The 14,333-nt window shown below is 46.7% G+C and overlaps 6 protein-coding genes across 6 annotated transcripts; 3 read left to right on the forward strand and 3 right to left on the reverse strand.

Moving 5' to 3' along the window:
* Window positions 1-1,134: 1,134 nt before the first annotated feature.
* On the forward strand, window positions 1,135-1,469 carry Asppvi_001826 (uncharacterized protein; the record flags this gene model as incomplete). Its single annotated transcript, XM_043307359.1, has 1 exon — window positions 1,135-1,469. A coding segment is annotated over one exon (335 nt), but the record flags the coding sequence as incomplete, so codon positions are not given.
* Window positions 1,470-3,531: 2,062 nt separating this feature from the next.
* On the reverse strand, window positions 3,532-4,508 carry Asppvi_001827 (uncharacterized protein; the record flags this gene model as incomplete). The annotated part of the gene is made up of 2 exons (XM_043307360.1): window positions 3,532-4,139; window positions 4,382-4,508. The coding sequence occupies 2 exons, from the start codon at window positions 4,506-4,508 to the stop codon at window positions 3,532-3,534; spliced, it is 735 nt and encodes a 244-aa protein (XP_043163295.1).
* A 2,757-nt stretch (window positions 4,509-7,265) lies between these two features.
* On the reverse strand, window positions 7,266-7,986 carry Asppvi_001828 (BTB/POZ domain-containing protein; the record flags this gene model as incomplete). Its single annotated transcript, XM_043307361.1, has 2 exons — window positions 7,266-7,867; window positions 7,947-7,986. The coding sequence occupies 2 exons, from the start codon at window positions 7,984-7,986 to the stop codon at window positions 7,266-7,268; spliced, it is 642 nt and encodes a 213-aa protein (XP_043163296.1).
* A 1,058-nt stretch (window positions 7,987-9,044) lies between these two features.
* Asppvi_001829 (uncharacterized protein) lies at window positions 9,045-9,297 on the reverse strand (the record flags this gene model as incomplete). Its single annotated transcript, XM_043307362.1, has 2 exons — window positions 9,045-9,192; window positions 9,260-9,297. 2 exons carry the CDS (start codon window positions 9,295-9,297, stop codon window positions 9,045-9,047), a joined length of 186 nt encoding a protein of 61 aa, XP_043163297.1.
* A 1,252-nt stretch (window positions 9,298-10,549) lies between these two features.
* On the forward strand, window positions 10,550-11,680 carry Asppvi_001830 (uncharacterized protein; the record flags this gene model as incomplete). Its single annotated transcript, XM_043307363.1, has 1 exon — window positions 10,550-11,680. One exon carries the CDS (start codon window positions 10,550-10,552, stop codon window positions 11,678-11,680), a length of 1,131 nt encoding a protein of 376 aa, XP_043163298.1.
* Window positions 11,681-12,689: 1,009 nt separating this feature from the next.
* Asppvi_001831 (uncharacterized protein) lies at window positions 12,690-13,220 on the forward strand (the record flags this gene model as incomplete). Its single annotated transcript, XM_043307364.1, has 1 exon — window positions 12,690-13,220. One exon carries the CDS (start codon window positions 12,690-12,692, stop codon window positions 13,218-13,220), a length of 531 nt encoding a protein of 176 aa, XP_043163299.1.
* Between the last annotated feature and the right edge of the window lie 1,113 nt (window positions 13,221-14,333).

Consider the following 14,333-nt stretch of genomic DNA (forward strand, 5'->3'; position numbering starts at 1 on the left):
GCTATTGTACTTGAGTCTCTGAAATCCGAGGAGTAACTAGTTTCGGCCGAATCCAAACGAAAGTTAAACAGACATTGCAGCTGAGCACACCCTACTGCTTTCATTGGCGGATTCTAAGTCCTCCCCGCATACACCTTCCCAAGAGTTAAGACTTGTCACTTCTACGACTATTCATAGTAAATAATGAGAGTCACCAGTCTCTCGTCCGTTTCGGGCCAGTCTGCTGAAAAGGTTTTCGCAATAGCTGGCTAAGGGACCGTTTAATGAGAGTGTCAAGGTGGAAAGTTACAAGGCTAGCCAGTGTGTTTCCTGCCGATTCAAACGTAGATTAGATTGTGGGAAAACATTTTGCCCCTTCTCATATTTCAGCAGCCATTTGCAGATATCAGGCGATCTGAACCCAAACAGCCGGCCGCGATGCCCCAATGGTATTATTTCCCGTCGTACCTTAACGCCATAGCAAGTCTCCTGTGACGGATGTGGCTTTTCTAGAGAATAGGAACAGTGACATTAAGAGCAATCAAGACCCTTTGTGTTGATAAATGACATCATATGCTTCTTTATAATATTGTACTTATTTATATCAGTGTCCTGACATAGCTGGGGAGTGAGGCCTCCAAAGATTACAATTCTTTATCCCAGCCCAAATCTTTGTTTTCTCTTCTCTCTGAGTATCCCCATGGATAATACCATTCTCAATTTATTCAGCGAAAATGATCTCTTTGAGCAGGGGGATTATTTCCAGCCAAGCAACGATTTCGACATCCTGATACCTCCCACTGCTCTATCTACAGATGCCACAAACAGTCAAGCCAGCGCAGACCAGGGAGTATTCCCTGTGGGACACTCTAAACCTGCCACGACTCTCAGTCAGTTCTCCATCCCTAACTGGCCGCTTGTAATATCCTCGGTAAGTTATTATGCAATCCCTCCCACTAGAGTAACAATCTAATTGCTTGTTTCAGGACCAGGACATTGAGGACTTGTTAGAATGGTCTAATGTCTCCATCAATGACTCCGCTGAAAAGGACTGTTCTGCTCACCAGTCCTCAGAAGATGAACCTGGTCTACCCCTTTCTGAAACGATATGTATACTTGGGCATTATGCATGCACACGGCACTTAGCAATATCAGATTGCCATTCCAGTTACTCCCTTATCCCTTCGACCAACAAGCGCGTCAAGAGTCCAGCAAAAAAACCAAATAGGATCCAGATCGGCAATGAAGCGGCGATGAGACGAGCTACACATAATCTTATTGAGAAACGATATCGGGACAACATCAACAAAAAGTTTGCAGCTTTGGAGAAGGCATTAGGTGATAAGAAATCTCCTCGTTCTTCACAGGAGACCGCGGCTCCACTAAAGAAATCGAGCATCTTGGCAAAGGCAGTTATATATATACAAGACCTGCAGGCTAAAAACATCTCGCTGCAGGGAGAGCTAGAGAGTATAAAGACAGTGCTGTGACATATTCACAAGACTAGAGTCCTTCTTTTCAGTCTAGCGTCTTCATCTTCTCTTGGGTTAGCCATTGACGCCTGTATTTTCGTGTTACATTTCATTGTTGATTTTGCGTAGTTGGGTGTTATCTGGGCAACAATCGCAAAGTTCCTTGCATCAAGACTCCAAATATCACAATATACAGTAGGAAACAAGATCAAACTCTACTGTCCCAGGCTTCCAGCTAATCGTAGTTCACTAGTCAATATTTCCCCTCGCTCTCTGTCTACCAGTAAACCAGTACTTAGACAGTATACGCAAAGTGGTGGCTGCCCCGGAGTGAAGCAGTATGTCATCGGTTGACAGCCATGTATTAACAAACATGGCAATGTATCACCATATAGAAGGTCCTATAAGATTATCGGAGAGGTCTGAAGCCGACCTTGAATTTGAACTACTAAGATGCTCTATAACATGTAAGTCCGCGAAATAGACACCACGATCTGGAATTAGAATATGGGCCGATAAAAGATGGTGCGTGTATAGGCCATTTATTCACCGATGAAGGACTTGCAGAGAAAGCGTCATTTAAACTGCCAGTATTGTGCTTGTTGTGCGCTCAAAGCAGCCCTACTGCTTCTCCCATCAATGGCATGGCCGAGAGATGATGTGTCTTTTTCTCATCCATGCGCTGATGGAAAAGAAATTGATAAGGGGTTGGAAGCACTCTTCCCCGCTAGTCCTAGGCACCCTGTTTGGAAAGAGCCGTTCTCGCGCCACCAAGCCACCTCAGGTGGAACTTGTCTCAATTCTTGACCGTCTGCTTTGGAAGCTGTCGACACTGCTGTATTTAGGGGAAGTGATTTTCTTCCGGCTTCTGGTCTTGTTCGTTCGGAATCCGTTGTGTTTTCCTCGTTGGATTGGGCATTTGGCGGCTTCAAGTCAACATCCGAAATGCAAATACTGCCCCATGGAGGGTCGGGATTTCGCACTGAAAGAATACCACGACGATTGTAAAGCTCGTAGTCGTCATCGGAGTCGGTATCTGAGTCCAGGTCTGACTCGGATGATGAAGCAGCAGAATCGTTGTATTCCACTACTTTGACGTCCTCGCCATCGTCTTCGGAACAGCACATATGCGTTGAGTAACCTGAGTAATTTGCATCTGGAGTGCCAACAAGAATATCAAGCATATTTAAATGACCAACTATTATGCGAAGATTCGGATCAGGACTCGAAACTAGATCGCTGAGTTTCTCTTGGCATCTCTGGAGAAGTTCAAAAGGTCGAGTGCACGGCGACTGGGGCAGCATCTCTGCGTGTATGAATATAAAATACTTCAGTATAGGGCTCTTTCCACGTTGGTCTGAAGAGAATCACCAGGACGGGCGTCAGTATTTATATACCTACATTCGTTCCCAAAAAGTCAGGATCAGAGAACTTGGAAGAGTTTGATGGCATGATCGCTGCTCCCTCGCGTCACACCCCTCGGGGCAAAAGCCAAGATTTCGTGGCTAGTTCCCGCTTCTGACCAGGGTTTTCAACGGTTTCCGGCCCCTTTTCCATATAGCAATCCCAATCGGTCCAGATTCATAAAATGGACGTGCGGTGACCTCATGGTACGGGTATTGTGAAGGCGGCGAGAGACACATACTTACATCTTAGGGCTTTGGCCTCAGCTAGTGGTTCCATGTTAACAGCCGAGTTACGATTCCTACCTAATGCTGTGGGTTCTAGAGCTAAGCCTAATCCTGGTGTAGTAGAAGGTCCCAAATGGAGCATCTAGACTTCCCTATCTGGGCTTTTATAATGGAGGATGGAGAGTTACTGGAGTTTTGCGGGTTATGAGCAATCGATACAGCAGATAAGAGGACAATGGAGAGGTACTCAACAAACGAATTTAGGTGGAAGGCATGGAATCACGACAGATAATCCGCATAAGTTGACCGGCATAGGATCAATTACAGTCTGCCTGGATGGATTCCAGGTATGGGTGTAGAAATACCCTAGATCGGCTACATTCGTCGCTCTTGTGAAGAAGTGAAGACGGTGAGTGTGAGGTCGAAGACCCGAACCTTCCAAAACAGGCTCATGAAACATCCAGTGGCTCATTCATGACCAACTGGGAACACGGATGACCGGAGTAACAGTAGCGATTAACAAGCTCTCTATACTTGGGGGACTCGAAAGTCGGGATTGTTGATACAAGGGGAAGAGGATGCTTGCGTTCAGGATGGCGCGAATCAAGAAAATCCGCCTTCCTTGTATGAAATGTAGACCGAGACGGTCCATGTTGTGCTTGAGCAGCTGGCATGGTAGGATCCTGGTCCAGTTTTGCGGGTACCTCGGCATTCAAAGATAAATCGAAATCATAACGGGTACCAAACAATCGGCGGGCCAGTTTACGACGGCGCAAAGGCATAGGGTTATCAGCCTCTTCGGTCATACCATCATCACGATTGACCCAAGGATTGCTTGGATGCTCTTTGTAACTGCCAGGCTCGGGCTTATGGACCTTGGTAAAGTTGACTTGGTAATTCCTCATGGTGTTGTTATCCCAGAAGTCCTGCTCACTGACATGATACCGAATACAGACGAACATAGTTTTCATTTCCAAATTTTCCTGCTCACTGAGATTGATGCTGAATACAAACCGATCGAGGTTATTGTTTGACCTGCTCTTGTGAAACGTCCGGACTGTAATCAGCAGTCACCTCAGATGTAGTCTTCCAGTTATCGAAAGTAAAGCGGGTACGACATCTTTCTTGTAAGCCAGATTAGCAACCATCACTATACCAATCAGAAACTTGTTGTCGGGTAAGAGGAACAATGGTGCCCTGGATAGAGTGTCTTCTGGGGAAAGTTCGACAGTAGCAGCTTCCACTCAAAGAACGGCAATAAGGGAGATCTGTTCGCAGAGGGAAAGTCTCCATTAGAACCGCGATCCTCTACAGGCGAGGAGCCGGAACTGACAAATTGCGGTTTATCAGTTTTTGAGAAGTAGCGAATATGCTCCAAGTGAGAGTCAAAACGGACTGCCTTCGCCTGCGTCGGGTTTGTCGGCATGCTAGAAGGGTGGCGCCGTGCTGAGAGTGGGCGCAGGACCGGTCTGACAAGCTCCCCAGTCCTTTTACGCACCGGTGGATGCTTCACTTTAAACTCATCATCACAGTTGGTTTGCCCCGAAGAACTTGTTAATACTTGCAGCTGCTTTCGACGAATTAAAGCGTCGGCAGACGACCAAGGTGGACGGAAATTGTGGTGATCCTTGTTTGATGAAGGAGATTGTTTGCCCGCACTGTTATGGCTGCTTGAATGATTGTCATTGAACAATTGTCTCGGCGAGGATGTCATCCCTGTCTCTTTGGTCGGCCGGACTGCATCTGATGTTTCCAGCTGGAGGATATCCCTTGACTGACGCACGGAATCTTCGCTGCTAGAATTTTGCCCTGACTGTAAAAGGGCGACCACGGTCCCAGGAGGCCTTATTGTTTCTGTTACAGCCGCTTTCTTCTTTATTATTTAATGCCTGAAGTGCAAATGGCGTGAAGCTGGATGGTGATTGTCCGTATGGTCGGATGTAGGTGGAAAAAAATGAGCAAGGGAGGTATATGCGGCTCGTGTTGACTTCAGCCATGGTAGCTGGGTTAGAGTACTCAGTGGACTGTGCATAATGTGGACTCTTTAATGGTGCAGTGTATGGCATCTGGTGAGACCAGTGAGGAGCAGGCGATATCGGGCGATAATTAGTGAATTGGCCTGTAAAGCTGATGGAATGATGACAAGATGGAAGCTGCTCAGCTGAGGTAAAGAAATGGAAGACAACTATACAGTTGAAAAGGAATGAACGCGAAATAGTAATAAAAGTCATTCTTATAGTAAAAAGTAAGCAATACATAAAAGTTTCTTATATGTGCACGCATTGCATGATGTTGATTAGGCGATAATATACAGTGACATCATCTGCTGAGCTGGGGAACCTAATGTTTCTCAAATAACTGAAAACAAACTTGTAAATTTTATCATGTCAGAGTATAATGGTGTTTCAGGTCATTAGCTTTAGTAGTCAGTACTGTTGCCATCAGACCATGTAGCGAAGCACGTTTTGGTGACCCCAATGTTGTGAGACAGGAAATTCTAGATCTACTGTAAAGACAAGGTTTGAAACTAAAGGCGAGAACAAACGTCTATTTCCTGATAAGCATCATATTGATGGACAAGGACCACGCATCTGGAACTCTGAGGCCGAGACCCACTGATTCACGTGTGAACATGAACAAGCGCGAGTGGAGTCGAGGGGATTCTCCTGTGTACTTTGGTCATCTATTAGAGGATCAAGAGAACAGTTTGTTTTATTGGCACCCACAATATCCCTGCGGGCCAAAATCTAAATGTACCTAGCTAGTGGTTGGCTTTGATTCAATTACAGAATGAGTGTAACTCTCGATCATTGATATGGATGTTGGCAGGCATATACCAGTACCCTACCTTCTCTTCCACGCTATAAATAGGTCATTAGATATGCCGTGTGTTGGGGAAATTGTTGGAAAGGAAAAGGAGTTGCCATAACTATGAGTATACAACAACAAAGAGGCGTGAGAAAAGATTCAAGAAGATACAGGGCAAATAATCTCAACACCAGTGGTTTTAACTACATAAGAGCCACCTACGTCGATTGATGTACGAATAAGAAAATGTGGCGTAACATATGAACTTCCAGCATCCAGTAAGAAACAGAACTTTTTAATCCCTTGATTCCTCGTTGTGCAATACAATGTATCAGACCATTTCATCGTACTTCTGCTCTGCACTGGCAGTAAACTAGGTGCTAGCGTGGGGCCAATGGACTGAAAGTCGTTTGTACCTAGCCAGAGATTGAACTAGTCAACGCCATCTTCTTGGATACTACCTGGTGATGTTAATGTGGCTTTGAGACTTTAAATTGACGAGGCTCATTAATGCAAAATATTCAGCAAGTAATAGGAACACACAAAAACTGATGCGTACGGTATTTTCGTAAGGTAAATTTGAAATATGAGACTATTTATGAGATTCGATCCTGAGGCACAAATGACATTCATGAATAGAATCCCAACTAAGTCGCAATGTAGCCTACTTGGGGGCGGCAAATAAACTTTCCCTCCGCTTCCCCCAGCCGCATCTCGGTATAGCGTGATACGGGGAGTGAGCCAATGAACAAGAAAGGCAAGCATTTTACTGCATTTTGCAGTTGCCGAGTTGTCCCGTTACGACTTCTGCCGATCTTGCAAAGCATATCTAGTGAGGTCCAGGCTCCAGCAATCTGAAGTGGCTGGCTAGGGACACTGCACCGTCTCTTTTCCTCTATTTTCATTCTACTCCTTGGCTGCTAGGAATATTTTCGGTGTCAATTCAGGGCATAGAAAGGATGTTAGGGCTCAAAAGTATTTATACTCGCAGGGAGCGGCACTAATAGAAAGACACAGTAAATTCAATATGATGCCGTAGAGATGTAACGGACATCACTATCTCAAATAGTGTAAAGGAAAACAACAGAATTAGTAATAAGATATCAGTATAGTCTATAGAAGTAATATAAATAGTACACCCTAAAAAAGAAAGGTTCCCAACAACTAGTTAAGCTATAAGATACTTGGTAGGAGAGTGAGGGCTATAGGCCTGAATCCTGTACTAAGAGTGAGCAGACCAAAGTGTAAGTGTAATTTAATACATAAACGTAGCCATGAGCAAAGCAAGTGCCAGCCAGCTTGTACTCTGTATAGTAATTAAAATATCATTCCAGAAGCTCTGTAAACCCGACCACTCGTTTGTCAAACTCAGCAGTTACCTAGGGCTGTTTCCTTCATCTGAGCGACGATAATGATACTCGTAGGCTTCTGGGTACCAATCAGAATCCGCTCGCAAATCCAAAAGAGTAGAAGCAAGCTCGAACAGAAACGACTGCGGAAGACAGTCTGCCCAAAGGCGGAGCCATGTTCTGCGTCCCCAATTTGCACACATATCCAGGAGTAGCTCGCGAATCGGAGCCGACTCATTTGTGTTGTCCAATGCATACTTTACCACTTCACCAGAGGGACACGGACATCTCCCATCTCGTGCTTCGGATTCGCTTTTCTCCACAATAGCGTCAATGGTTGAGTCTCGAAACCTGAGGTCTAGTATTTTAAAGCCCAGGACATATGCCTTCACTAAGTCAAGGTATTCGGAAGTTCCTGGAAGACCTGGCTCATTACAAAACACAGGAAGTGTGCGACGGTAGAGCCAGTGCATATATACCGCAAATATTTCGGGTTCATCATCTGGTAGATGGATAGTGCGTTGCTGAGACTCCTTCCAATCATGTGCCATGGCATTGTTAAAGAATGGTGAGGAGGCACGGATCAACCCTTCGTGGACGGTGAAGACTTCTTGCTCATCTCCTACCACTTTATCGATTGTTTTTCCCCGAAGTTTTTGGAGCAGATTAGCATGGAACAAAACACTACAGGCACAATACTTACTTACTACCCTCCTCCTTCGACGTTCGGATCCTCTTTGAAGACATCGCTTTCGTGGGAAATGCCCACTGGCCTCGACACTCGATTGTAGTGCTACGATATCTGTTGACGTAATGCAGCCGCTGGCTCGTCAGAAATGGTTGGATTCCGTATCTTAGAAGCCAACTGTGCGATGCCTAGCTGCACCCCACTCAGGAGACGGTCGATGCTAACTGTATGCAACTTCTGGGAGAGAATAGAATGAGATAAGCGCATGATATTGCATCGAAGAGAGTGGAAATATCTACGTGAGGTGTGAAAAGAGAGAGGGAGGTGGGAGGTGCGAGCCACGCTAACCAGATGTGGCAGCGGAGGCAAACATACTATTCTCACAGTGACTTAGTGACTCTGCAACATATGTAGAAAGGACGGCTAAGTTGCTAAGGTGGCTAGTTGCTACACCTAATGCCATATATGACGTGATGGGTCAAATATGGGCCCAACCCATCTAGATAGAGACGTGTCTACAAATCAGTGAGGCGTCCATCTATGAGCAAAAGGATGTATACACATGGCATTGAGCCCATTACTTGACTTAATAAAATCCATAAAGATAATACCATGTACTGGCTAACATTCTTAGTCTCTGCTCCATTCCACCGGTGGATCTCGATACAAATCACCCAGGTTCTGGTTCCTTAAGATACTCCTGCCGAGCGTCTTTATGCCTGGGCCAAACGGACCGCCAACTTCAAGTTAACAGCAGCGTTAGCGACCCTGTCCTTACACTCGACAAGCAGCTGTTTCGTCTTCGTCAACACCCGATTGGCTTCCTTTAGCTTGTGATACTTCTCCGCTGCGATGATACCGACGACAATCTAAACTATGACCCCTCCAATCACGGAAATCATGCCAGCCGCCATCGAGCCCACGAACCCAAACATGGCGATCAAGGGAGGGAGGAGGACAACAAAGATGGCAAGACTGGCAGCAATCCCCGCTGCCTCGGCACTGTATCTGTAATTCTTAAAATGATCGACCATGTCTTCAATGTCCCCGGGACTCCTCCCCTCCACTTCTTGGTCAACTCGTCGATGGGCGGCTTGTCTACCCCCGCACCCAAGCCCTAATATTTCTGACATGCCAAGCCCTCGATCTGGGTGAACCGTTCATGGATGCCTTGGAGGAGCTGCTTAGGCTTGTGTGTATCGTAGATGACATAGGCGAAGTTCGAGCGGAGCAGCCGGTTCATGGTGGTAACGATATCGTTGGATCTGTTGCATATGAACAGCAGTCTGAGTTGGCATCGAGGACATGGATTCTCCGACCTGCTGCTCACACCTGGGGTTATCGGGCCTGATGGATTCAAAGTTGCCCATGATGTAGTGAAGCGTGGTCTGAGGTGATGAGGACATGCAGCCTGATCAGCCGTGGGCAAGTTGGGTAAATGTCGTCTATTAACTGATCCACTACTGGATGCATCCAACAGGCTCTCGCCCTGAATGACCTCCTAGGCGCTGCTGGTCTCATCGTCAACGCTTTTATAAATGCTTTGCTGCTGAGCAAAACTATCAAAAGCTTGAAGAAGCGACTCAGGATCTCTCTGATACCATGAATACAGCCTGCAAGCACAGAGAGCAGATTGCCAGTGCAGCGGGTGACGTGATTCTGGCAGTCAAGCCGGCTCAGAAGGAAGCTGAGAAGAGCGGATAGAAGACGAACCGATGATAGTTCGACATCTTTCTTTGCTTGATGAGTGACGGTTGCTGTAGGTAGAAGCTCTCATCTGAGTAGATAGAAATAGTGAATTCCATATGCGTACTAACGGCTGTGTGAAAGAAACCCCTGGACCTTTTGCGGTGACATCTTGAATGTATGGCTTCCTCCTCGACATGCATCTGTTGACTTGAGCCAAGGCGTATTGTTTGTATTGCACTCATGAACATCTTATGCACTGACGAGTTCAACCTCTTGCTAATCGAGAGCTACGGACACGAATGAATGAGTTTAATCAAATAAGATAGGGATCTACCATTGAACTGACTGTTGCATATGCAGGTACCAGGCACGGCTCCTCTTCTGCATGAACCTGACAGAATTTTCCGCCAACGGGACATGTCATTGACAAAAGTTCACTTACTTGAAACACAGGCTGTTTTCAATCTTTCCTCTTTGTACACGGAATAGACGGATTATCTCAACTGGTGGACCCGAAACGCGGCGAGGTTGGCGCCGTCTCCACTAGGAGCATCAACCTGCGACAGGAGCCCCTGGTCCAGACAGCTAGTGTTTTATGCTTATTTACACACTCTCCGGATAGATTAAATGGCGCTTGCAGCAATATCTTCAGGATTCAATAATGGCTTGCTTGATTCATGCAGTGGTCCGAGCCCAATGGATTATGAACCGTTGTCTCAACACCGGACGCATTATTCCGAGACATTGACGCGTTCAGGCTGATATACCGAGTCTGTCAAGCTTAAAAGAGACCAGTTACCTCCATAGTTCGACAGTTCTTCATTCTTCAACCAATTCATTCATTCTCATTGACTGAGTCTGCGCTGGTCGCTTACATTCTTTCTATCCATCTAATCATTCATTCACTTCTCATATTCCTTCCATTCTTTTACAATGCCTCAAGCCAAGTCTCTCTCTCTCCTGGCGGCTCTGCTGTCCGCCACCCGTGTCGCTGCCCACGGCCATGTCACGAACGTTGTTGTCAATGGAGTCTACTATGCTGGCTTTGATATTAACAGCTACCCCTACATGTCGGACCCTCCCAAGGTCGCCGCTTGGACCACCCCCAACACCGGCAACGGCTTCATCGCCCCCAGCCAGTACAACTCCGCCGACATCATCTGCCACCAAAACGCCACCAACGCGCAGGCCTATATCGAGATTGCAGCTGGCGATCGCATTCAACTTCAATGGACTGCCTGGCCAGAGTCTCATCATGGACCCGTTATTGATATGCTCGCATCATGCGGAGAGTCGTGTACAACTGTCGACAAAACTTCGCTCAAATTCTTCAAGATCGACGGAGTAGGGCTAGTGAATGACTCGCCGGTGCCGGGCACCTGGGGCGACGACCAGATGATCGCCAACAACAACAGCTGGATGGTCGAGATCCCAAAATCCATTGCCCCCGGCAACTACGTTCTTCGCCACGAGCTGATCGCCCTGCACAGCGCCGAGGAGAAAGATGGCGCGCAGAACTACCCCCAGTGCTTCAACCTCAAGGTTACCGGATCCGGCACTGACTCACCGGCTGGTACTCTGGGCACGGAGCTGTACACTGAGAGCGACCCCGGCATCATGGTGAACATCTACTCCTCCATCTCCTCGTACACCGTCCCCGGTCCTGCCATGTACTCCGGCGCCGTCTCCATCACACAGACCACCTCGGCCATTACCTCGACCGGCACCGCGACCGTCGGCTCAGGCGCCGGCAGCACCCCAGTGGCCTCGTCTGCTGCGGCCTCCAAGTACTCGACCATTGCCGTGCAGGTTCCCACCACCCAGGCCCAGTACACCCCTGTCCCCTCCAGCTCGCCTACAACCTTCCTGACGTCGCCTGCGCCCAGCATTCCCGTCCCCAGCAGCTCTGTCCCTATTACTCCCCAGCCCACTTCTGCTTCTGGCGGCACTCAGAAGGTCTACGGCCAGTGCGGTGGACTGAACTGGACTGGTCCGACTGCTTGTGCTTCCGGCTCGACCTGCAAGAACTGGAATCCTTATTACTCCCAGTGTGTGCCGAACTAGACGATGTACAGTAGTAGATAGTGAGCATTTAGTTGTGAAGATACATTGTATTGATATCAACATATATCAGACCATTGACATGGTGCATACGCAATACTCGATCTAGACCAATGATAGTGATATTATTTACAGGCAATCAGTCTCTGTGGGCGAAATAGGTTTGCCGTGTCCTATGAGAAACATCACGTACAATGAATGGTGGAGTAAAGGAACTGGCGGCGATGGTCTGTGGGTCCATTGAGTATTCTGAAGGACGAATATAGCTTGTGTCCATTAAGGTCAGATTAAAGACGTACCTTAGGTTGAGTATTTTAAACCGGCATTGCTGTCGCACCTAATAAATCTCGAGTTAGAGGAAAGAGAAAAATCTCTTCCTTTATATGTTGCTAGGTTCTAAGCTTCAAATTATCTGCATAAAGCACTCCAGTCTGCCATGGGAACGTAGCACTTGTCACAATTCTAATCAATTCAGAGAGATCATTACAGCTGAGCCTGTATTTTCTCTGCTCCTCTGTTGCTCGGCAGACCACTACACCATTTCTAATTTCCAGTGCTAAAATACGGGAAGCACTACTCAGCCCCAAGGCATGATCATTTCTGGGGAGCCCCTATGGGCTAAATCTCCCCACTTGATTTCTTTAACCAATAAAATGGTCATGGCTTAGTACGAAGAGGTAGCCAAGGCACCCTTGCCAGAAAATGACCAAATTGGGATGGCCCCATACCCAGGATCTCAACCAAGTATGGAGTTAACGAATTATGTTAGGAGAAACCATGCGATCTCCAGTCATAGACTTTCAGAATACGGGTTCCTTAGCAGCCGCGGATTCTAACTGGACCACGAATACGAGGTGGCTGCTACCCTGCAGACCAAGCCTTGAATCCATGATCGGCCCCCTGAATCCCCACAAGCTTAAAGACCTGAAGTTCCCCATTCAAATTCTAGTCTCCCACTGCGGCCTAATCTTCCTGTTCAACAGAAAATACCAGTATCCTCTCCTTTGACAAGATGCATCTCACCAACACCATTGTCACAGCCCTCCTTCTCGCATCCTCGGCCCTGGCCCAAAGTCAAAGCAAATGCGTTACCACCTGCGAGACATCTCACCGCGGAGTCTCAGCATGCAATGGTGATGAAACGGGCCAGGCACTTGACGACTGCACCTGCGCATCGTTCCAGGGCCCGTCCGATCCCATGCTTGCCTGCATTAAAACATGTCCTGCAGCTGATGTCGCCGCATTCGCCTCTGGCATTCCAGCTGAATGTCGCAGCAAACTGTTTCCTAACGTCAGCGTCGCGTCTGGCAGTGGCAGTAGCACGGCCAGTCAAACACAAACGAAGAGCTCATCCTCTGCTACCACTACCGGTTCGTCTACTGGCTCCATGACCACTAGTGCTACGGCCACTGGGACTACGACTCAGACGACTACTTCTACTACTGCGACTGCCTCCTCGTCTACAAAGACTGGGGATGCTGCTGTGAATCAACCGGCCGGAATGGTTATGGCTATTGGTGTGCTGGCGGCATTTGCGATTTGATCGTTAGCAGGCGGCTAGTGGGAGTGGTTGTGTGTGGTTGTCTACACAATCAATACCGTCAATATATGCAGGTTCATGCTTGTCCGGGACACCGACGGTCGATATCTGTTGAATCGCTTATTCCACTGTGACAATGCCATGGTAAACAGGGTACTCTGGTATCAGGTTACGTTGTGACATTTTCATCGTGCCATGTTTATCCTTCCATAGAGGTACACGCATTTCGATGAACATTTCCAGACCATACTGTTTTAGTTAATCTATTGGGAATACAGCCGAGCATACTCCTGAATACTCCGCCTTGAGAACGTGTGTGGAGATGTGTGTATTATATGAAATTCATCTTCCGTTGAACGGCTTCATTTAAAGAGCTTGCTCGTACCTTTCTCACTAGGCGACTTACCATTCTTAGAACCCTCAAATTTATCTCCTGCAATACTGAGGAAGGCAACTTAAGCAACATCTCCAGCTGTCAACTCCTTACTATAGTAGCTTTCAGCCTGCGTAGGGACCTTCATTAAATACAGGCTGCATTACCACTTACGTAACATAGTCCTCATCCATAGGCAGAAGGCAGACTGGAATACATTGCTGGGATGTGTCCTGTTCAGCTATACTAATCTCTCCAGAGGTTGTAAGTTGTTCTATTATTATATGCTTTTTAACTATAAACAATCCTAGCCAAGCACACAACTCTTAATTACTGAAATAATCTATACCTAGTCTGAAAAGGACGGAAATCAGACATATAAAGACTATCTCAGGAGGCACATAAAATCCTTGTCGCCAATTCAGATTAGAGTTTGATAAAAGTAAGGGTATCATACTGCTAGAGAGAATCAAGCCTACAGCATGCAATAATAGCATGAGCACCCCATGACTAGGAGCAAAATGCGAAGTGATTCTTAGCATTAATAACTATTTTTACCCATAATAATTATTTATTTTAATAGGTATTTTTATAAGATGAGCCCTTCTCCTGTGCATGTTTTTAAGAGTGCAGATTTCAGTATAAGTAGAGATGCAGTATTAATACAATGTGGCTTGCCAGTAGTATAATAAGTTAGTTTCAATTAGAGGCTTTCATATATCTAAGCATAATAAGGAACTATC

This window comes from Aspergillus pseudoviridinutans, assembly GCF_018340605.1.
Source record: "Aspergillus pseudoviridinutans IFM 55266 DNA, scaffold_10, whole genome shotgun sequence".
In the NCBI taxonomy this organism is placed as follows: domain Eukaryota; kingdom Fungi; phylum Ascomycota; class Eurotiomycetes; order Eurotiales; family Aspergillaceae; genus Aspergillus; species Aspergillus pseudoviridinutans.